At 36.7% G+C, this 24,461-nt stretch overlaps 2 protein-coding genes across 23 annotated transcripts in view; one reads left to right on the forward strand and one right to left on the reverse strand.

Annotated features, from left to right (window-relative positions):
• The window catches only part of madd (MAP-kinase activating death domain), an 83,542-nt gene extending 73,537 nt beyond the window's left edge, over positions 1-10,005 (forward strand). For 14 of the 22 annotated variants that reach the window (XM_074665752.1, XM_074665757.1, XM_074665754.1 and 11 more), the window contains 3 exons: positions 2,582-2,651; positions 5,382-5,428; positions 7,690-10,005. In XM_074665752.1, coding sequence (XP_074521853.1) covers positions 2,582-2,651; positions 5,382-5,428; positions 7,690-7,803 — 231 coding nt within the window. In that variant the 3' untranslated portion in view covers positions 7,804-10,005. The remainder of the gene's footprint in view (positions 1-2,581; positions 2,652-5,381; positions 5,429-7,689) is intronic. The other 8 variants (XM_074665759.1, XM_074665756.1, XM_074665755.1 and 5 more) reach the window with 1 other exon arrangement.
• Positions 10,006-11,562: 1,557 nt separating this feature from the next.
• The window catches only part of bbox1 (butyrobetaine (gamma), 2-oxoglutarate dioxygenase (gamma-butyrobetaine hydroxylase) 1), a 42,728-nt gene continuing 29,829 nt past the window's right edge, over positions 11,563-24,461 (reverse strand). Inside the window, exons 4-8 of the mRNA XM_074665769.1 lie at positions 19,115-19,313; positions 18,289-18,394; positions 16,929-17,125; positions 14,783-14,949; positions 11,563-12,877 (exon numbers count right to left, since the gene is read on the reverse strand). Of these exons, the coding sequence (XP_074521870.1) occupies positions 12,717-12,877; positions 14,783-14,949; positions 16,929-17,125; positions 18,289-18,394; positions 19,115-19,313 (830 nt within the window). The 3' untranslated portion in view covers positions 11,563-12,716. The remainder of the gene's footprint in view (positions 12,878-14,782; positions 14,950-16,928; positions 17,126-18,288; positions 18,395-19,114; positions 19,314-24,461) is intronic.

The raw sequence follows: 24,461 nt of genomic DNA on the forward strand, positions 1-24,461 counted from the left end.
TTCTGTTCTAAAACTATGTAGATGTAGCAAAAATCACTTGTGAGTGCACAGCACAGAACGTGGACGTAGGCTCAGAGGCAGGAGTCAGAAAACTTTACTGTTATAGGAGCCGTTTAACCTCAGCTCAGCTGGATTAAAGTCATTCAGGAGCCAAAAAATCTACTCTATGTTCACAATAAGGCATATACAAATCTAAACAAAGTACAATCTAATGATTAATTATATAAAGGAGAAGTTGTTCAAGTTTATAAAATTGTTAATGTGATGTGTAGTTTTTTGTTTTATTAAAATTTGTGGAAAAAAAAGATACATTAATTGAATCAAAAATTCGCGAGAATTTTGTTGCGAAAAATAAAGAAAAATAGATTTATTTAATTTGCAAAAAATAAAAATAAAAAAAATATCAAATTTTGAAATTTTGTCAAATTAAACATTATTTGAAATTTCTAAAATTTGCAAGAATCTTCTCGCAAAAAAATTACGAAAAAAAGATTAATTTAATTAGCAAAAAAATACAAATAAACATATTAAATTTTGAAAATTGTGTCGTATGTAATACATTTTCTGAAATTTCAACAATTAGTAAGAATTTTCTTGCAAAAATTTAAGGAAAATAGATTAATTACATTTGCAAAAAATAAAAATTAAAAAAATATCAAATTTAGAAAATTATGTCAAATTCAATACATTATTTGAAATTTCAAAAAATTCCAAAAAAAATTCTTGCCAAAATAAAAAAAATTAGATCAATTAAGTTTGAAAAAAAAAAAAAGAAGTCAAATTTTGTTTTTTTTTTTAATTTAAAGCATTATTTGAAATTTCAAAAGTTTGCAAAAAAAAATCTTGCCAAAATAAAAAAAAATCAGATTAATTAAATTTGCAAAAAAAAAAGAAATTTTGTCAAATTTTAAAAATTATTTGAATTTCAAAATTTTGCAAGGTTTTTTTTTTCAATTATGATTTGTTTGCAGCCAGCCTCAAGATGACACTCTTAAGAACTGTGGTTTTTATCCCTCTGAATTGGCTTGTTGGTGGGAGTATCGGATTTTCCATTTATGAACAGGATGTGAGCGTATCAGAGCGTTTGGTTTGTTTACATTTTTGTTATCTGTGAGATAATGCTAGTTAGTGTTAGCAGAAAAAGAGCAATGAATAAATGCAGCACATGAAAAATGACAAGGTATAAGACTCAAGAAAATGCTTTTTACATTTCAACACTTGAATTATTTAGACATTAAGATTTGTCGGTTCTTGCACATTTATTCAGATTTTCAGCCGTTTATCAATTTTCTTTTCTCTATGATTCAGTCGTTTTGTCAAAGAAATTTAAGCCCAAAGAAGCAAAACTAATTCTTCAGAAAAACAAATACAACATTAAAAACGCAGTTTAGAGACATTTTGTGCCAAAACAAATCTGGATTACAGTCAGGGTCAGACTTTAGTAAAAAAAAAACTTAAAATGATTAAAAAAGTTAAAGAATTGTTGGTAGGATTGACTCTCAGACGGTTGGATCTCTTAACGACCTGCTGACGGTCAGACAGGCCGCAGCGTAGGGCTCTTCCACACAGACCTCTTCCTGGTCTTACTCAGACTGAGCTCAGGGTCAGGGTCTGGGCTTCTCCGCCGTCGGACAGAACCAGAGCTGACCTCAGCATCAGTGACCGCCCGTTTGCCTGTTCTGCTGTGTGCGCGGTGGTGTTGGTGCCAGCCGTTGTTGCTGGAGGAGGAGGCATGGAGGGCTCTGGGGGACTGAGATCTTAAAAGTCCAGGAACTCAAAGGTGAAACCTCTAGCCCTCTTTTTTTCTCCTACATCCCAAAGTGTGGGGCTGATTTTTCTTGTGATTTTTGTTTTTTCGTCAACATTGGCTCTTGTCACTTGGTTAGCTAGATTTTGGACTCTGAACCCACACGCGGCTCCTGCCGATAGCGCCCTCTCCTGGAGTGTGGTGGAGTGTTTGTGCTCTTCTGTCCGATAATAATCCAAACCATTTCTCTCCCATGCTCTCTCCCCCTGCAAGGAGCGGAAGGTACACACCCTCTGCTGTGTTTGCTTTTTAGCAGTGACATCTTCTTGGGTTTCTTTCTGTTTTTCTCTGTCTTTTCTTTTCACTCTCGTAGCTGTTTGGCAAAAACCTAATTTTGTGTCCTTGTCTCCATTTTTATGGATCTTCCATGTATGCATCATATGGGCCATGATACATGTCTGAGCAGACGTAGAAACGTGTTTGTTGATCTACTTTTTGATGTTTACGTTCTGACACACCCTTAAGTTTCCCACTCTCCCACTGAAAGCAGTCATGTGTAATAACTTCTGAGCAGACTTTAAGCATTTCTCCTCATTTAACCGTCGCCCATGTATGCGTTTGATCATGGAAACTTCTCATAGTGTGCTTTTCTTTTCCTTTGGTTAGCTGTTAAAGGCTTGCACTCCATGTGTAGTTGTTTTATTTTGACCTTTCACACTGAATAAAACAAGTTTAACATGGTTAATTTTTCAATATGAAGTGTTTACTTTTCATCCAGTGTTGTTGAGTTAATAATGTTCTGTCTTGTTTTGTTTGTTTTTTGTTTGTTTTTAGGTTTTCATAGAGCTGAGTCACATTAAAAAGTGCAATACAGTGAAGGGAGTCTTTGTCCTGGAGGAATTTGGTAATTACACCATCTATTGATTCTAGGCCTGTACTCGGCACGGCAGTAACTCAGCTCCATGGCTAATGTGCTAACGAGAGCTAATGAGGGTGCACTAAATTGGATGGACTCAGGGACAGAGTTTGATCAGGCTGGAGACAGAAAGATGAGCTGCCTTAACCGATCAGCAGAGAGAGAGTCGATGCACAACAAAGAGAAACAAAACAAGAAAAATAAAACTAAGACGACATTTAGAGGGGCTACAAGAGAGCAACAACAAAGCTGAAAGCCAGATTGATTTACAGCACGTCTAAGTCTTCATGACAACACCACGCCAACAACGATTTCTGTGATTAATTTTGTAGTGATGGTGGACACTGGAGCCTAACTGTCAGACAGAAAAAGGACAGAAGAGAAGAAGAAAGAGAAACAGGAGAGAGAGAGAGCACGAGCTAAAGGCTAAAACAGGAGCTAATGACTTATTTGGTCCCCCATAAGACAAGTTTCTCCTACGGGGGACCAAAAAAATTCAAATTCAAATTCTAAATCATGCGCTAAAGGCCAAAACGTTGGTTAAAGGCTACAACACAAGCTACATGCTAAAACATGGTCTTAAGGCTAAAACACAAGCTAGAAGCTAAAACGAGGGCTAAAGGCTAAAAAGAGAGTTAAAAGTTAAAATATGAGCTAAAGGCTGAAACAATAGCTAAGGGCTTAAACACAAGCAAAAGTATAAAACACAAGCTAAGGGCTTAAACACATGCTAAAGGGTAAACCTGAGCTAAAGGCTAAACAAAGAGCTAAAGGCTAAAACATAAGCTTGAGGCTAAAACATAAGCTTGAGGCTAAAACAATAGCTTAAGGCTAAAACACAAGCTACAGGGTAAAACACAAGTTAAAGGGTAAAACATTAGCTAAAGGCTAAACAGAGAGCTAAAAGCTAAAACATGAGCTAAAGGCACTTAAGGCTAAAACTGTAGCTTAAGGCTAAGACACAAGCTAAAAGCTAAAACATGAGCTTAAGGCTAAAATATGAACTAAAGGTTAAAACTTGATCTTAAAGCTAAAACATAAGCTGGAGGCTAAAACAAAAGTAAAATGCTAAAACATGAGCTAAAGTCTTAAAAGACAGCTAAAGACTTAAAGGTGAGCTTAAGGCTAGAAACATGAGCTTTAGGCTAAATCATTAGCTAAAGGGTTTAACATGAGTTAAAGGGTAAAATGTGAGCTAAAGGGCAAAACACGAGCTTAAGGCTTAAAACTTGATCTTAAGGCTAAAACATTTGCCTAAGGCTAAAAAGGGGGCTAAAGGCTAAAACACAAGCTAAAGGCTAAAACGTGAGCTAAGGGATAAAACACAAGCTAAAGGGTTAAACAGGAGCTTAAGGCTGAAAAGAGAGCTAAAGGCTAAAACACAAGCTAAAGACCAAACCCCAGGTTAATGTGTTTGTGCTAATGTTGCCTCCAACCCACAGTCAGCAGTTATTCTGCAGTGGTCTGTTCAAACTTGAGAGTCTATCAATAAAATGAAGAGCCAGGTTACGTTAGCTCTGCTTGGTGAGGTTGGAGTTGGTAGATGAGCTCTGGTAGGACAGAACCAGGATTCACTAACGTTACACGTTACAGACACGTCTCAGAGCACCGGGCTGTGAGGAGAGAGAAATATAGCAGCTGCTAAGCTACGCTACAAACTGACAAAGTTAGCTTGTTGTCACTTTGGCCTACAGATACATAGGGGCACGGGGCTGCTAAGCTCAAAACCATGCTCAGTGTAGGAGTTGTTGGTCAGATGTTCAGCAGCAGGTCGAACAGTTAGGGTCGAGGTTTCAGCTCCAGAAAGAATCCAAACAGCGCCCCCCAGAGGGACAGAGCAGCATGTGTGGATCAGGGGTGAGGGTAGAGAGCCAGGCTGGGTTACTGCCGTGTCTCTGTGCTGCTTTTGTAATGTTGCCCTCATCTTTGCCACTATGAAAACCTTCATTCTCCAGCAGGTAAAGTGTTGTCACCTTTCTCCTTACTCTCTGCACACACTGTCTCCACTCTCACACCTCCTCACCTTTGTTTCTGATTCTGTTTCCACTCCATCCGTTTGCCCTCCTCATGCTTCCTCCATCACTCGCTCTCCATCACCTCTGTCCCACCCTCATCTTCCTCTGAGTCTCAGCATGCAGAGATCTGTTCTTACTGTGGAGGAGTTAGCGGCTCCCCCTCCTTCCTCCTCCTCTTCATCTGTCCAGACCTCAGCCTCCTCATCTCTGCTACGGGTTCTCAGTTACTAATGAAAAGTCAGCCCATCCTGTGGGCAGTGACGGGGTCCTGGGTCAGAGGGTTTTGGCCTCTTGTAGCTGCTCCTCTGTGACGTCTCGGTTCACTGGAGGGGACGGGGTGGTTTTTTATTTTTCATATTTGTAACTCTTTAAAACCTTTGCAGTCTTTGAGATATGACATCTGTGTTTTTATTTGTCCATTTCGTGGGTCATGAACGTCCGACCAACAGTCAAAGCTCAGATTAAATCCTTGTTGAGTCTCAGTCAGTCACACAGGCCTCAAAGACTGAATCTGATCATTAAACCTGGAGCATTTGAGCTGCTCAGCCCTCAGTGAGCTCCTCTGACTGTTCCTGGACTCTTCGTGGCCCACATCTCATCTTACACCCTGTCCAAAGTCCCTCCCTGTGCCCCCCAAAGCTCTCAGCCTCTGAGGGTTCCTGCTGCCTTTGAATTCTGTGTTTTGTCTCTTGCACTGACATAGTTCCTGAAACTAAAGAAGTGGTGATCCACAAGTACAAGACGCCCATGGTGAGTCCACGTTCACGCCCTCTGCATGTGGTTCAGGTTCAGAAACTCCTCCTCAGACAGGAAGCTGTTAGACAGGAAGCTGTGTTCACACATGCTCCACACTCCTGACGTTTTCAGGGTGAGCTACATGTGAATGCTAACGGTTCACATTTTCTCCTGGATCTAACCTGAAATTTTCCACCAGAGGTTTAAAAAGCTGGAACATGGTGTAAAAAATCATTTCTTTCACAATGTGATGTTAAAAAAAACAAAAAACCGTCTGTGGTAAAAGAAAAATACGTTTGTCAAGTTCTTGAAAATAGCGTAATGTTTTAATACGAGAAACTTTTTTCTTGTGGCAGTTATTTTTTTTATCTCATTGCAGTAATTCAGACCTCATTTTGTCCTTAAATAACTTAAATAAAACATTTTTCTGGACTGATCAGGTGAATTTGTCTCATACTCAGTCTAAAAACTTTTATGTGTGAACAGACGCTCTTTAAGTGAGTTGCCTGTTTGAGTTTTAGCATCAGTCGACTCTGTGAGCTTAAAAAAATTGGCTCAAAGTTTCTAGTACACTGTAAAAAATGAAACCCAAGCCAGTGTTTACCATGTCCGATTTTTTTTTTTTAATTGTCATGACAGATTAACTATGAGCTACATTTCCTGATGAGTCCAGAAAAATGTTGTATTTCAAGATATTAAAACGACAAAAAAAAGACGTCTGTGACACACTATAACATTAATCTGATTTCAGGAAACTTGGATTTTTGTTTCAGGTTTATTTTTAAGCTTCATAAGCTTTGATTTTTAGTTAATTTAACCTAGTCACATAAACACATTTCCATTATCCCTCATTTTCCCCCAGTAAGATCAGAAACACCATAACCAAGAGTAATGAAGAAATTTTTTTAGGTAGTTTTACAGGTAAATTAAAATTTTAATTAACATGGATTTAATAAATAAATAACTTTATTATTATTATTATTATTATTATTATTATTATTATTAACAAATATTTATTGATGTAATTAATTATTAACTAATTATCAAGAATATTTACTAATCATTTATAATATTATTGTTATTATTATTAATATTTGTTGATTTAATAACTTATTAACTATCTATTATTATTTTATTAATTAATATTATTATTATTATTATTATTATTATTATTATTATTATCATCATTATTATTATTATTATTATTATTATTATTATTATTATTATTATTAATAATAATAATATTTGTAGATATAATCAATTATTAGTTATTTATCATTTTTACCATTATAGTTATTATAATTTAGTTAATATATTTTATGAATATTTTATTAATATTTTAAAGTAATTTATTTATATTAAAGAGTAGTTGATTTTCCATGCTGGACATGAACACAGCATTGCAAGTTTAGATATTAAGAATAAATAGTTAGATTGAAAAACTCTGAGATTTTATTTTTTCACAAATTAATATTCATGACCCTATAAATGCACACAAAAGTGCTGAAAATGGGTACCCTTGAGTACCGATACTGATTGCCAGTTACCGGCCATCTTTTAATGTGAAAGGTACCCATCCCTATAATTCAAGCTGGCAAACAAAAAGGAAAATATAGATCAATAGAAAATAAGATACAAAGATTGAAAAATGTCAATTTTCAAGTATAACAGAATAGAACCAAAGTTAGTTACGGTTAAGGATCCATTGGTCATTTTTTTTGGACATTTTTAAATATGACTTATTTTGCTCTACTACCCTGATGGAAACAAACACAGAAAGAGAAAACAAAGATGGTGGTAAAATAAAGAGAGAACGTGATGACACATGAAGCTCACCCTGAAAATGACGTCAGATCAACGTACCAGGATAGTTAGAAGATTAGAGGGAATGTAGAAACATTTTTGTGTTTTTTCTCCTGCTTTGGGCTGAAAAACTGCAAAAATTCACACAAGAAGAAAACAAACAGAGTGTCTGATGATGATCTTTGACCTTTATTAGAAGTTTATGTTTAAGCACAGAAGGAAAAGTTTTGGATTTGAAGAAAGTGAAACTTAAAGAGTTTTATTGTAAACAATCTGAACAGATTATTCTGTTTCATGAGCGTCTTCTTAAGGTTTTTAAAAATGATGAATCATGTTTACAGCTCCAGCTCTAATCAGAAGACTGATGTTACATTTTTCCTCCTCTGGTTTGTTTTTTTGTTTTTTGTCTCCTCCTGACGTCTCCTCTCACCTCGCCTGTTTCTCCCCCTGCTGGTTGTCTCCTCCTCCTGCAGGCACATCAGATCTGTTACTCCGTCCTCTGCCTTTTCTCCTACGTGGCGGCGGTGAAGGGGAAGGAGGCGGAAGGAAAACCCAAGATGTTGTCACCGAGACCCCTTCCCAGCTAGTCCACGCCGTCCCCCACGCCGTCCCTCGCCCTTCCTCCCCGCTCGGTGTGCCTCTACTTGAAACGGCATCTCAGCTCTGAAACCACAGACTCCTGACAATCCCTCACTTTAGTCAAAGCACACGCCCCTCCTCTTCCTCCTCTTCCTCCTCCTCTTCCTCCTCCTGTACATACGAAGCCCTTTCTAGCCCCCGTCACCCGTGTAACGTGTTTGGTCTGTGATGTCATGTAAATATCGCTCATCACCGTCGACTAGTTCAGTGTTTGCCTGCTCCTTACGGTCAGAGACACGCTCCCTCTTCTGTTGATCCAGCTGCCAAGACCCAGACCCAGACCCCGCCCCCTTCCCGAGGCACAGAGTGCATGCTGGTCCCGTGCACAGCCTCGAGCAGCCACTACAGAGTAGACCGCCTTCCCTCCTCGTACGCGTCTCCATCATCGTTCTGTGATTCGTGCTTACTGTAAAGTCCCGGTCTGTCCAAGTCCAAACACCCAGAGACCCTGAAGTAGACCAGGACGCCCCCCCTGGAAACCGCTCCGGAGCGCCGCATGTCAACGCTTCCTCAAGTGTTTGAACCCTAAAATAATGTGAGTGTTCTCGGGTTACTGTTCTAGTTCTGCTGTAAAATCTCTCGTCTGTGGTCTGCTGTTATCAAATGCATGTTGCTATGACGACGACGAATAAATATTATATATATTTCTATATATAGTATTTATTTAATATATACATATATTGACTGTACATTTTGCTGGAAAAATAATGTTACAAACTGTTGATTTGCTAGATGTGCAATACTTAAAGACGTAGTTAGCCATCGCCAGCGCCGGGTTTCCTTAAGCGACCCGGCGTCCACAGGGTGACGAATGTAAGAAGAGACAAGTTTTGTTTTCTAGACTTCGTGTTTGTCCGAGTGAAAACCACAAATTCAGTTTGAACGTCTCCAAAAATCTGAAGAAGGGCAAAAACTGCTGCTGCTTTCCTGTTTGGAATCATTTTTTCAAATTAAGCCACGCCCCCGATTTGTGATGTCACAAGTGGTGATGTTTGAAGTGGTTCCGGAACCTTTTTCCATTTGGATTCAGCCGTTTAAAGCCATGTGAAATGTGTCCGAGTGTTAGCGCTGTTTACTGTTTGTACGCTGAATTTAAATGAGAAAACAAGCTCATCTGGATTAATGTGGCGTTACACCAGAGTGACCAGAGGTGGCGCTCTTCTGTGTATGGAGTCAGACTTTCTGAAGATGCAGATTTTTTTTTTTAAACCTTAAAAATCTGAACTTTTCAAACACTTTTTCTCATTTTTAGTCCTTTATGTTAGCTTTAGCTTTTAGCATGTCGCAGGTGATGTTTTTTGCCACAGTGTCAACAGGAAGAGGTGGAAATATGAGCGTTAAATCCTGTTTTGGACCAATCAGAATCGAGCATACACCACAGGCGGGACGTGGCCTCGCTTTCTGATGGCGTCTGTCAGAAATAGCGACTCGTCTTCTGCCGTGCCTCGTTTAATCTGTGCCTGGAATATAATCCCAGTCCGGTCATCTCCCTAATTACTCACTTTAACGACTGAATGACGTCAAAAAAGATCAACATGAGTCGTCATTTCTGACAGAGCATCAGGAAATGTGACGTCGTGAAGCTAAAAATTAAGAAAAAATAACGTGAAGCGTAAACTTCTTTGGATGGTTTATCAAAAATCAAAGGAAGGAAAGTCTGACATCCACAAAAACGAAGAAAAACAAAATAAAAAATGAATAATCCTGTGTCCCACAGCAGCAGTTTTTCTCCCTGTGATCGTAGAGAGCGCCTGATTCTGGTCTTACTGCTGGCTCATGAGTGTGTGTGTGTGTGTGTGTGAGTGTGTGTTCATGTGGTGATCAGTTTCCAGATCAGCAATATATCAGTACAGTTATTTCACTTTTTTTTGATCCAGACATGTCGTATTTTCAGTGATTTAACTGTGCAGAGAACGGTGATTCAGAAAATCTCGATCCATTAATAAAGAAATGACAGAACTCCGTCTGAAGTCGGTGTGTGAATGGGACGTGATGTTTTTTTTAACACTGGGTTATTGCAGCTCGTCTGCTCACTGCTGTGTGTGTGAGGGACACATGAAAAGAGATGTCAGGTGTAAGTATCCAGTGTTTGAGACGTATTTATAGAACATGTACAGCTTTGGCAATATAATAAAGTTGTCGCAAATGAAGCTCACAGCGGCTCATTGTCGTTTCATGGAGGAGGAGAAGAAGAAAGTCTGCAACACAAAATAAAACAAACAGAAAAAGGATGTTTGAAGATTTATTTTTCAGGTTTCAGTGAAACGTTTGAGTTCAGTTTGAAAATCTGTACAACCGCAGAAAATATTAAGACAGAAAAAAGAAAAGCTGAATCGTGTTTACACCTGAGCAGATTTCATCTGGAAGCACGTCTGTTCTTTTTAAAGGGGCAGTTTGTGAGGTTTGGCACCATCTAGTGGTGAGAAAGAAAGCACCACTAAGTCCAAACTGTTCAACTACAAACATGGAGTTTGCAGCTGAGACACTTTAGCAGAATTTCTTGAATTTTACAGAAGAACTTTCTAGAACAGGGGTCTGCAACCTTCACTGTCATAGGAGCCATTTTTTCAGCTGGTTTAAAGTCGTTCAGGAGCCACAACATCTACTTTATCTTCACAATAAAGACAAAAGTGTCTAAAATTCAATACATAGTTAAAATCTAGTGAATAAATATCTGAATGAAAAGTTTTTGAGTTTTAAAAATTGTACATGTGATGTCTTTTCTTTTGTGTTTTAAATTGTTTTACAAGTTTCTAAACTTCTTTGAAATTTGAAAAAAAAAAAAAAAAAAACAGAAAAACAAAACAATCATTAAAAAAAAAAACCCTCAAATTTTCAGTATTTAAACAATTGATAAAATTCTGAAAATTGGTTCAATTCCCCCACAAAAAATAAAATAAAAAATTTGCAAAACATTTTTACAAATTTGCAAAATTTAGAAAGTTTAGAAATCTGAAAAATATGCAAACATTTCAGACAATTCTGAAAATCCAAATAAAGAAAAAAATAAAATTTTAAAAAATTATGAAAAGGTTAAACGTTTTTCAGTATTTTAACAAAATAATTAGAATTCTGAAAATTTGTTGAATGGTTGCAAAAACAATTAAGTTTTAAAACCTGCCAACCTTTTTGAAAAATATTGAAATTCAGTTAATATGTACAGATAAAAAAATACATTTCAGCAATTCGGGAAACATTTTTAAAAATTTGCAAAATTCAGAAAGTTTAGAAATGTGAAAATTATGCAAACATTTTAAACAATTTTTAAATTCCAAAAATAGAAAAACTGAAATTTAAAAAAATTGCAAAAAGGTAAAAAAAAAATTACCAGTATTTTAACAAAATTAAGAGAATTGTGAAAATTGGTTCAATTTGCTAAAAGACTGAAATTTTTAAAACTTTCCAACTTTTTTTTTTAATTATTTTGAAAGAAAATAAATGTTTGGATAAAAAATTAAATTTTAGACAACAAATGTAAATATAAATAATAATAATAAAAGAAAATGGAAAAAAAAGACAAAAAATTTGCGAAACATTGTAAAAACTTGTTAAATTCAGAAAGTTTAGAAAAATGTGACAAACAAGCAAACATCACAGTCCAAAAATTCCAAAAAAATAGAAAAAAATCAATTAAAAAAAATGCTAAATGGTTTCAATTTCTTTTAACCGATACTTGAATTTAAAAACTTGTATTGACTATTCCCAAAATCATCATCTTTTGTTTTTTACTAACACTTTTTAGAATTAAAATCAGTATTTTCTTCCAGATTAGTCTTTTTGTAGATGTAGTTATCTTCCCAGGGCTGTAAAACTTGAGGTTAGCCACAGGTGCATGGAAAGCTGGTGGGCTCCAGAGCCACCGGTTGCAGACCCTTGTTCTAGAGGATCGGTCTTTCAGATGTAAAGAATGTATTTTTAATAATAACATGAAGAAATAAAAAGTTTTTGACTTTTGAAATATTTAACAGATTGAAAACTTATCGCCTCAGTGAGACGCAGTTTGTTGCACGTCACTGATCGATTGATGAGTCTAAAATTCAGGCTCAAAGAAAAGCTTCAGGAGAAAGTTGCTGCTGTCCTTCAGACTCTGCATCAATAAAACATGAACTTTTAATCTTCCAAATCAACAATTTCTGTCTTAGATTTGATTCTCAAAACATTATTCAAATGTAAAATTTGAAAAAGTAGTTTATGACTGACAATAAAACTAAAACTTTGTACATTTAAAGTGTCACTACAATCAAACCACAGCTGCTTCAGGTTTCTCCACCACCTGGCTGAGCCCCTGGGCTGTGTCTTAAGGACAGAGTGAAGGAAAGACGAGGAGATCCTGTCCTTCAGAGGCACGGAGAGAAGAGAGGAGGTAGCAGCCGGAGGAAAAACTGAGAATGAAAACTCTACAGACGAGCCACGAGGCTTTTTAAACTCTCAGAGGAATAAATAAGACGCTCCCAGACGACTGAGGAGCAGAAAGTTCAACGAGTATTTAAGGGAGAAAGATTAAAACTGAACTCCATCATGAAGTAAGTGTAAAGCTTGGCGTCCAAATGTGAAGATTTGAGCTTATTAACTTGTAATCATCAGCTGTGAAATCACCTTTCACCTGAAGCTCCAGGTGTTTCCTGACGTTTGCATTGAAGCGTTGCTCACAGACGTGTCGGAGAAGTTGCAGATTTTTCCCTAATCTACAGAAAAGCGTCCGTTCTCTGAATCATCCGCAGACTTTCTAATGATTTGATGCTCAGATTTTAACACCTGCTGTCAGATAAATGTCTTTGCACTTTGCCCTCTGATTGGTCAGCGTCTGAACGTCAGCTGATCCTCGTCACGTTAAGCCACCTTACAGGATCTGACGCAGATTTCAGACGTTCCCGTTGACCGAGCTGCGGAGGATCCGGAGGCGGGACATGACCTCGTCCCAGTCCAGGTAAGCTCCCTCCAGGTGTCGGAGTCTGTCCGGCCGGCTGATGTAACTCCTGCGGCCGTGGAGCAGACGCCAGTTATCGAAGGTCACGATGTCGCCTGAAACAAAACCACAGATCAGACAAAGTTCAGAGTTTAAAGAGTTTTGTTGTTGAAAACGTAGAATCAGGAAAAACAGGCGTCTTATTTCTGGGACCAGGGTCTGCAACCTTTACCTTCAAGGGTTTACCTCAGCAGACACGAAATCTACTTCATCTTCACAACAGTAAATGAAGTGTACAAAATTTGATATAAAAATCTGGTCGATAATTCTCTAATGAGAAGTTTTTGAATTTATACAATCGTAAATATGATGTCTGAGGTTTATATTTTCTTAATTTACACATTTCAACATTTTGGGGAAATTTGCAAAAAAAAAAAAAAAAGAAAAGGAAAAAATAATTATGTGAAATAAATTATTGATAGAACTTGCAAAAATTACCTCAAATTTTGAAAAAATAAAACTTGCAAAAATTCACAAAATTGGTAGAATTTTTAAATAAGCAACATTTCTTAAAAAAAAAAAAAGGATGGAATTACAAAACAAGTGTGAAAAAAAATATTGAAATTATATAAATTGGCAAAGAGAAAAAATTAAGAAAATTAAAAAATTTTCAAAACATTTTAGAAATTTGCAAAAATGTAAAAAAAAATGTTTAAAATGCAAAATATATGCTTTATTTAAAAAAATTGCTAAAATTGAAAAATGAAATGTTACAAATCTTCTTAAAAAATAAAAAAACCCTACATTTCTACAAAAAAAATGATTGAGAAATTAAGAAAACAAAATTGAAAAAAAAAAGAAATTCTCTTTTTTGAATTAGCAAAGAAAAATAGAATTCATAACTTTCAAAATTTTCAAAACATTTGAGATATTTGCAAAAATCTCAAACAAATTTTTAAAATGCAAAATTAATGATTTTTGTAATTTAAAAAAATTTGCAAAAATTAAAAAATGTAAAAATTTTAAAAAAAATTTAAAAAGCAACATTTCTAAAAAATAAAAAAAAAATGTAATTAGAAATTTTTTTTTAATTGAAATTCTATAAATTAGTACAGATTAAAAAAATCAAGAATTTCAAAAAAAATTGAAATTTGCAAAAATCTCAAAAAAAAGTTTAAAATGCCAAGCCTATGCTTTTTTAATTTTCAAAAATTAGCAAAAATTGAAAAATGAAATTGAACAATTTCCAAAAAATTAAAAACTTTTGAAATAATTCTTGAAAATAAAAACACAAACTGAAAGTACTGCTCAACTATTTTCTTTCTTATTTCCTAATATATTCATCATGTATGAATGAATCCATCCACACAGAATTAAAATCAGTATTTTCTTCCAGATTAGTCTTTTTGTAGATGTAGTTATCTTCCCAGGGCTGTAAAACTTGAGGTTAGCCACAGGTGCATGGAAAGTTGGAAACTTTGACAGAGGATAAAATCGACCTCAGCGTTTGGACAGAGATAAAAAGTTCAACCTTGCGGCGCTGTAACTGATAAACGCTCTGACACTCAGAGAGATGGAGGCTCTCTGTGGCTCTCTGCCCACTCCTGACTGACTTGAGGTTTTATTTCTCTTGGACACGTCCAACAAACAACTTTGTTTGTGTCTCACTGGATCCTTGAAGTGGCGACAAGGACGCTGGGTCAGGATGGATGATTTCCAGCGTGGCGGTCTGAACCTGCTCGCTGCTGAAAACAGCCCTGCAGTACTCTGATGTCCTAAATGTCCCGTTCTTTATCGTCTCTGTCGGTCTGAGCGCTGATTAATTAGAGGATCAAACTCTGGAGATTAAAGCTGCTGATGATGTTCAACACGACCTTAATGACAACAAAGACGCCTTTCACGGCTGCACCGCCTCACGTTCTGTTCACAGAGACTTCCTCCTTTCTTAATTTCACTTTTCATCCTGGTAATCAGGAGTTTGACCTGTAAAACATTTTGAACATTCAGCGTTGGACACGTACCGGGCTGCATGGTGTACGTGACCACGTTCTCTGGTCGGTTCATGATCTTCACGTAGCTCTTCAGCGCTCTGTAGAAAGGCTGGACCTGGTGCAGGGGGAGGTCCAGAACAGAGTCTCTGGTGGCGTTGTTGTAGTTTATTCTGGCCACTCGGCCTTCAGGATCAACACTGCTCAGAGAGACCAGGAGAGGGAGTTACTGTCAAACTGAGAGATGATATAACTGCTAACAAGAAAAACAGACGTATTCTGACAAATTATTTATCATTCAGGTCAAAGATCAGGCACAGAAAGAAAGACAGAGGCTGGACTGAACATTTTCTAAATTCTTGATTTCTTTTCTTATATTTTTATCTCAGGACTGTGTTTAGAAATAGGGAAATGGACAAAGAGGGAAACGAGGAAAACTGAGCAGGAATTGAAGAGACATAAAGCTGTGACCTGTCCACTTAAAGCTCTGAGGCCGCCGTAAAAAGTGGTGATCAACGACTTTAGATAATTAAAACATTCAAAGATCGGCAAATTATGTCATAACCCGAGGATGAGTTTGGATTTTTTTCTTAATGTAAAAACAACTTTGCAAAGTCACTGAATTGATCTCTATCCTCTTACATCTGTGTGAACAGGGAACTATTCAAATGATCTACAGATATTTAGCAGTGAACACTGAAGACTTTATCTTCCTGAAATGCTCATCTTTTATGGTTATTTTAGTCTCCAGTAAATATAATGTTTGAAGTTTTATCTACAGAAGATGATTTGATTTATAGATAATCAGATAAAGTCTTAAAAACTTTGGTAAAGAGTTACTTTCAGCTCATCGTTTATCTCCTTCCTCTTTGAGATGATCTGTTTGTTTTTTCCTTGAAAAGTGACATTTCTCTTCTTTTAATGTTTGTTGTACAAAAAAAATCTGTAGACATAATGTTGGGCCACAAATAAAACAGGGCACTTTAATATATTTTGAATTTAATTAATTCAAGGAAAAGTCAACAAATCTGTCAATGGATTTAAGCTTTTTTTTTTTTTTAATAAGGTAATCACGGGATTAAGTTACAATTTTTAACACATCTAGATAATTTTTTATTCCTTGGAGAAACATTTAATCTTTAAATTGATGGTCTTCCTCACTTTGTCAGATCATATAAAGCAAGGGTTTTCAACCTGTGGCTCTGAAGCCTCACGCAGCTCCTCAGCTCCTTTGCAGTGGCTCCTTGAAACTTTAAAAAATATTGTTAAAATATTTTTTTTATATTTATTTACATCCATCAATAAAGCCTGCCACCGCAAATTAATTTAAGTTTTTTTTTTTTTTTTTTTTTTTAATTTTTGCACATTTTTGAAATTTTTAGATTTTTAAATATTTATTTATTTATTTTTTTAATATTGAAAATTCCAAAAAACTTTGTTTTGTGAAATTCCTTTTCTTTCTTTTTTTTTGCTAATTTTTAAAATTTCTTTTTTTTACTCTAGGAAATTTTTGGAATTTGAAATCTTTTGTGAAATTTTTAGAATTGTTGACAAATATTTTACATTTAAAAAAAATATATATTTCTATTATTTTTTTTTAATTTTGCAAATTTATTTAAATTCAAAAACTAAGACATAACACATGCAATCACATTAATTCCAATAAACTCCTAGTGTAGATAATTATTCACTAGATTCGAACTATGAATTGAGATGGTTTTTTTTTGTTTTTGTTTTGTGGCTCCTGAATGACTTTAATCCAGGTGATCTGAGGAAAAACAGCTCATATCAGAGTAAAGTAATGATCAAAAGAATCAAATTAATTTAGTTTTGTTTCAAAAGCAGCTAAAGACTGGAGCTTTGAGGGGAAGAGCATTAAACCAGCTCTTATCTTTCTGTGTTATTCTGATAAAATGATCATGGAGCTGCACTCAAACATTTCTTTGTTGAGGGTTTTTGAGGCTGTGTTATATTTCTGACCAGCAGGTGGCAGTGTCTCTCTATAAATCAGACATGAACTCCCTCCACAGATTTCTGACTGAGCATCATTTTAGAACTGCAGATAAAAACATGTCGTCCTCTCAGCGTCCTGCAAAGGACATAAACATGTGAAAACACAAACAACAGGTGACCTGAGCGCCACCTGAGCGCCACCCCCCCGCCCGCTGTCTCCACTCACTCGATGATGCATTTCTTGGACTGCAGCATGAAGTCGCAGTAGTCCATGCCTGTGTCAGTGAAGTCGATGGGGAGCGAGGTGAGCGCCCTGAAGGCCTCGGGGTCTTCTCTCCGCAGCTGCTCGGCCATGTGGAAGCCGTCCACCACCTCGCTTTCTCCTCCCTCCACCGCCTGCGTGATGCAGTGGAGGAACTGCACCTGGACACACACACACACACACATGCAGCACAAATGCTAAGGAAACTACAGCAGGATAAAAAGCTGAACTCCAGTCTGAAACAGGGAGCCCAGCAAAGTTCATCTCATCGCTTCCTCTCTGGCTCCTCACAGCCTGAGAGGAAGAGGAAGAGTTTTTAAGTTTTTCAAATTTATTTAATTTCTTTTTTTTTTTTTTTTTCTTTAACTTTTGAGATTTCAGGATTGTTAAAATGATTAGGGGTATTTTTAAATATTTTTATACTTTTTTAAAAAAATTTCACAATTTTTTTGAATATTTAAAATATTTTGAAATTTCTTTTTTTTTTATTTCTGCAAATTTTGGAAATTTATACTGGTTTAATTTTTGCTTTTTTTAATTCAATATTTTTTTTTATTTTTGCAAATTTTGGAATCTCAATTTTTTATTTTTTTTTTAATTTCTAAATTTATAAAAATATTTGCAAAATGTATTAAAAATAAATATAAAAAAACTAAGACACCACACGTACAATTTTGTAAATTTCAGGGAAAAAAAAAACATTACGGGTAAAAAAAAATTATTATTTTTTTTTAATTAGTGAGTTAATTCCAGTTTTTTTTTCAAGATCTCAATTTTTTTTCTCATTATCTTCAAAATTACATAAAAGAGCGTGTTTTATCAAGATAACAAAAAATTATTTTGTTTTTCATATTTATTTTATATAGTTTTGTATTTTAAAAAAATGAGATTTCAGGATTGTTAAAAGATTAAGGATATTTTTGATACTTTTGCACATTTTTTGAAATTTCACAATTTTTGAAAATTTTTATATTTTTGGAAATTTCTGCAAATTTTTGAAATTTCATTTTTTTTGGACTAGTGAATTAATTTCAGTGTGAAACAGCCTAATAAACTTTTTTTTTTAATTTTTGCAAATTTTGGAATCTTAGTTTTTTTTTCTTTTTTTTTTCTAAATTCATAAAAATATTTGCAAATGTATTAAAAATAAATATAAAAAATAGGACACCACACTTACAATTTTGTAAATTTCAGGAAAAAACAAATGTTTAGAAAATTAATGTTGTTTCTCGTTTTTTTTTTAAAGTGGGTTAATTTCAGTGTGAAACAGCCTCATAAACGATAGCATATCTGCTAACGCAGCGTAAAAATCAGGTTCACTCACTCCAGGTGCAAAGTGCAGCGCCGGGTAGTCGGTGTGGAGGCTCAGCCTTCCTGAAGTGTAGGCCACGTTGTTGGCCATGTATTTGTCCTGGACCTGCCATGTGTGCCTGAGGACAGAGATAACACTCGTTAATAAACTCTGCCTTCATTATTTCACTTTGCTCTGGAAGATTAGCGGCAACAATCGGCCGTGAGGAGCCGGAGAGGAAGCGATGAGATGAACTTTGCAGGGCTCCCTGAGGGGGAAGTGGGCAGCTTCACAGGAACGCAGACTGCTGCCTCTGAAGTCGACGACTCATTGAGATGCAGCAGGAGTCGAGCGCTAATGAGGTAAAGTTATCTCCCATGTTCTGTTTGCATGCCTCGTTTGGATGCCCGGCTCGTAAAAGGCGCTGCACTCTCTGCGATGGCAGGCCTTCAGTTTGAAGTCTGCAGGCTTCGCCCTCCAACAGCATGAGCTCATCTGCTGGCAGAGGGGCAGCTCCACGCTCCAAACCTCTGTTCTGACTGAGTGCACCAGGTAATTCCTCTGGCTTAAAAAAGCTGGAATGCTGTCCAGTTGTTTTCCTCGTCTCTGTCCCCGAGTAATCAGCCCTGCAGTGAGGCAGAGTGACGAACTCTGGGGTGGTGGAAGGCCCGCAGACCTCCGAGCGTCTCCGTAACACAGGAATCAATCTCAGCTGCACAGAAATGACTTGTGGACAAATTTTCCAAAACATTAATTTCATAAACTGAGACTTTTAGCCCGTCTTTCATCACAATCTTCATTTTCCTCCTCAGAAATGAGATTACAAAGAGCCTTTTATCCCCTAATAACACTCTCTTACCCGTAAAACGTCAGCCTGAGATAGCCGATCCTCTTGGCCAGTCGTGCCACGTGGCCCTGCTCTGCTGGCGCCCCCTTCAGGTACACCATGCCAATGCGCCGCAGCGCCAGGAGCCAGGCCAGCGCCGCCTTATCATCATGCAGGACTTCCTGGTAGTCTGCCGTGGGGATTCGCAGCTTGGAGTCCCAGTAATAACGCTCTGAAATGAAAGGACAAATGGAAGAAAAGTCATTTCATCTTAGCGCAGATTTACATACATATAGAGCAGCTTGGTTCGTGTTTGTCTGACTGGAAATAAGCTGCGTCTGGCGTGCGCCGACATGGAGCAGCTCCATCCAGCAGCGAGTCTCTGGTCTGCCCTGGAGCTGCTCCGTAAACAAACAAACAAACAAACAGACAGACAGAAAGCAGACGACCAGAGCACGGCTGGTCTGTTTCACCCACACTTTATCTCTTTTTACATTTGGAGGTTTCTCTCTGACAGTTTTCCCCTTTCTCAGCATCACTCTGAAAGGAAAAGTTTAGATATTTGATAAACTCAGCGTGTGTGGATGTAGAGCTCAGTTTATATCTGATTCATGTGTAACTGACACTGCTGCTGTTTCCACCTCATGTCAGGGACGTCCAAACTTTTTCCAGAGAGAAAAACATTTGTTTTTGTGAAAATGACCCAAGATCAGGCCACAACCAAGGATCAAGTCAAATAACTAAATAAATAACAGGATTACTCTCATAATTTTACAAGGATTAAGTCATAGATTTACAAGAATAAACTTGTACATTTACCACATTTAAGTATGGTAGCCCTAAAAGGCCATGGTTTTATAAATGAAATGTTTTTTTCTGTTTTTCTTGGAAAAGTGAGTTAATTTCAGTTATTTTCTCAAGATCTCAACTTTTTTTTCTCATTACCTTGAAAAACACAAAACAAAAAAAATGTGTTTTCTCTAGATAACCAGACTTAAATAGTTTTAAAGTTTTTCAAATTTATTTAATTTCTTTTTTCTTTTCTTTTTTTAAACAAATTTGTGAGATTTTAGGAATGTTAAAAAAATAAGGATTTTTTTTTATATTTTTAAACATTTTTTTTATTTCACAATGTTTTTAATATTATAATGTTTTGAAATTTCCTTTTTTATTAATTTCTGAAAATTTTAGGATTTTTTTTTTTAACTTTTTCTTTTTTTTTTAATTTAATAGTTTCTTTTTAATTTTTGCAAATTTTTGAAATGTCAAGTTTTTAATTTTTATAACATTTCTAAATTTAATAAAGTATTTGCATGAATAAAAAATAAAAATAAAAAAAAAACCTAAGTCACCACATGTACAAATGTGTAAATTTCAGGAAAAAAAATGTTTAGAAAACAAATGAAATGTTTTTTTTTTTAGTTTTCTTGGAATAGCAGGTAAATTACAGTTACTTTCTCAAGATCTCAGCCTTTTTTCTCATTATCTTGAAAATGAAATAAATAAAGCATGTTTTCTTAAGATAACGAAAAAATAGTTTATACGTTTTTAAAACAAGTTTAATTTTTTTTTTTTTTACAATTTTTTTAGATTTCAGGATTGTTGAAAAATTAAGGCTATTTTCGATATTTTTTTGCACATTTTTTAATTTTTTAATTTTTTAAATCTCCAATTTTTTTTCTCTTGCTATTTTTAAAATGCAATATATTTTTTAAGTTTTGCAAATTTTTAAAATCTCAAGTTTTTGATTTTTTTTGTTTTGAAATTTCTCAATCTATTGAAATATTTGCAAATGTATCCAAAATGAAAAAACCAAACAAAACAAAACAAAAAAAAAAACTAATACACCACATGAACAATTTTTGTATATTTCTGAAAAAAAAATCCTGTTTAGAAAATTATTTAGTAGTTTTAACAATATACAGAATTTTATACACATTGTAGTCTTTATGGTGAAGATACAGTCAATTTTGTGGCTCCTGAATGACTTGACCTGAGGTAAAATGGTGATGGCTGCAGACCTCTGGGTCAGACTTTGGTCTTGTTTTCGTTGCAGACATTAATGATCCCCACAGACGGACGTCTTAATGTAAGCTCTCACTCTGTCCATGGAGGACACCTGTGTTGACTTTACCCTATTGTTTGGTTTATCTGATAAACTGGAGCAGAATCAGGCAGACGTGCTGCAGGGAAGAGCAGCAGAGCGTAGCGACTCTTTTTAAACTTTCCATCAACAAGCATCACTGTTTCCTCAACGACAGATTTTTTTTTCCAGACGACATTAAAGAAAACTATGGATGGAAAGTGTGTAGGTTGAGACTAAAGGAGGTCATGTGGATCATAAAGGACACAACGATCGAATTATACGCATGAAACATCTGTGGCTTAATATCTAAATAAAAAAATGCACAAACTTCATCAGATTGTGGATGTTTGTACGTTAATCGTTCCTGTGCGTCTTTGGTCGCTGAACGATTCGCCGCTGCAAACGTCAGGATGAATAGCTGGCTGAGAAAAATCAGCCTCTCTCCGTCAGACAGACAGAAGTGGAAAAAATCCTCCCACAGCTCTCCACCCAGCTGGCCCGACTCCTTTTTCCATGCAGCCTCTCTCCAGTGACTTCCTCAGAAACAGCTGCTAAGAGCATTTGCAGGAAGAAGAGGAGGAGGAGGAGGAGGATGAAGGCTGGGCTCAGAGGATTGTGTACCTGTCTGATGTTTGTAACTCCTCCCTGTGTCTCCTCCAATCCCAGAAACAACTTCCCAAATTACCGCCTCACGAACAGATTACGAGGCTGCAGGAGCCGGACGCCGCGTAGGGCCGGCGTCGTGAACTCCAGGCATGACTGATCCTCCTTTAAAGCGTCTGAAAGATCCAGAGATGATGTGCCTGCGTGCTCTGGAGCCTGTAAACATTTACAGTTGTTACACACAGTCTTTAACTGGAGCAGAGGAATTTCAGCGCCTCGTACTTTTTTTCTAACGGCGGCGAGGCACGCAGCACTCAGGGACGCAACGTCAGCCAGGAACACAGCGCTCATCGTGACTCGCAGACCTCCCTCCAGCCTGTTGTCACAAACAATCAGCGTCTGGCCCCACAGTTCAAAGGGTCGGGACCCCCTGCTTGTTAAAACTTGTCCAGAGGGCGGAGGGAAGCAGAGGTGGAGGATGAGGAAGTGGGGCAAAGGTCACGCCTGAACGCTACAATTACTCTTGTAAAAGTGGACCTGGATGTCTTGTAGGGGCTCGGCCGTGTTTTGGCCCCCGTGGTTTGAGGTGTCACCCGTGACAAAGAGGCTGCAGCGCCGGCCACAGCGTGCATATACATCAGCTGTGAAGTCCTGGCTGCTGTTCAGCCCAGATCTCATTCTGAACGCTCGTCACGCTCGCTTCTGTCGGGCCAGGTCGAAGAAAAAGAGGAGAGCTCGGCGTGAAGACCTGCTTTTTAATCACGCTCTCACAGATGTGCTCGTTTACACCCTGGATATTCAATCCTACGACTAAGACGCCATAAAAACAAAAACTAAAGAGGAAAATCTGGACGTGAGTCGGCTCACGCTCGCTGCAGATTGAGGAATAAATAAAAGTCTTTACACTTTAACTTTTGTTTGTCAGAATCCTGAAAAAAAATGACGACAGGCGAGACAAAAGGAGGGAAATCTAAAGCCAGAAAAGTTAAAAACTGAAGCAAAATTAAAAAACACCATCAGCAACAATCGACCATTTCTACACCGCCACTTTTAACGACGGATGATTAACAGCTCGCTACAGAACCAGCGAACAGAAAACAATAAAACCAGGCGACACATTTGGTTGCCATGGTACAGTAGTTTGAGGTTTTTCAAAGAAAAGCTACTTATGAAAAGATTAGTAAAGAGAAAACATGTCAATCTTTGACCACAGGGGGCGCCACAATCAACACAAACTGAAAGTATCCTTCTCTCTGCCAGTTTCCTGCTTTGTCCATCTCCCTATTCTCTCCAACAACATCTCAAAAGCCCAAAATTTTAAAAAAGAAGAAAAAATAATTCAAAGTTAACACTTGCAAAGAAAAAAAAAGAGAAACAAAATTCCAAGAAAACGTAAAAATTATAATTTTTAGTTTAAAGGTACAGTCTTCAGGATTTTTGAAAAAAAAAAAAAAAAAAAAAAAAGTCAACTTTTACAGGAATGATCCTGCTCAATCGTCTCCTCTGGGCCTCTATATGTGTGTGTCAGTGTCAGTGTTTGCTCCAACCCCCTCCTCTGCCTGGATGTTGATGTTTCTAGGCTAAAAGTAAGCGCTTTACATCAAGCAGCAACCTCCGGTCTAGTGAGACGATGCTGAAGTGCTAAAATCCGCTGTTTCTCCAGTGTTCGCTTGAGGCTGGCTCCGGAAGTAGCGGAAGTCACAAAACACACCAAGCCAAAAAAAGCTGTTTTTAAAGCAGAAATTAACCTATTTACAACCTGGTTCAGAAAACGTCTCCTGTCTGAGTTGATAATTTTACTACCAGCACCCACGGTGCGGGGGGTTAATTTTTTTTAACTTGCATGTTTACAGGATATTGAAATCACAAGCTCGCCCAATAAGAGGCACAGCTCAGGGTCACGTGTTCACAAAGTCCTTGCCACTACCAATATGGCCACTATAGCCGATCTGCGTCACTTTCTGTTTCAGAAACAGACGGGTGACGTCAGGAAGACTACGTCCATGTTTTATACAGACTATGGTTTACATCAGCCAGTCACAGGGCGTCTGGTGCCTAAGTGAGTTTATGTGTTGATTAGCGAGTGGAAGAAGCTAATCAGAGCAGCTAGGATAGTGGACGTAGCACGGGTGAAGCTTGTCTCGACTTTCAGGAACTTAGAGAGCAACACGAGACGTTAGCTTTCTGCTAGCTGGGTATGTGTCAAATACCTGTCATTAGCTTGTGCCAACATGCCAAGTCAGGTACATAGCACCAGTTTTTGTCCTGTTCTACTATTCTATTCTCTGATTCAAAGCTTTAAAGTCCCAAAAATAAGAAAACATCAGGAAAGAAAATTTACACTTGCAAAGCAAAAAAAATGAGAAAAATTGAAAGAAAACTTTAAAAATTAAAAGTTTTAGTTTAAGATGCGGAAAAATCTGTCTGGTACACTGCAAAAACTGAAATCAAAGCAAGTGTTTAATTATTATTTATTGTACAAATGTCTCATTAGACTCAATATGAGCCACATTCATCCAACAATTCAGGAAAAATGTTTCATATTAGTTTATTAAAAGATAAAAATGACGTCTAAAAGAGTTCAAAAGTCTGCTGATGTGGTGAAAAAAAACTTGACCTTACTGGTAAATTTATTTAATCTCAATGTTTCAGGCTAATTTTTATTATTCAGTATCTTGAAATAGAGCATTT

This window comes from Halichoeres trimaculatus, unplaced genomic scaffold (genome assembly GCF_033239565.1).
Source record: "Halichoeres trimaculatus isolate MK-OKI-2021-1 unplaced genomic scaffold, fHalTri1.1 fHalTri1_scaffold_3, whole genome shotgun sequence".
In the NCBI taxonomy this organism is placed as follows: Eukaryota; Metazoa; Chordata; class Actinopteri; order Labriformes; family Labridae; genus Halichoeres; species Halichoeres trimaculatus.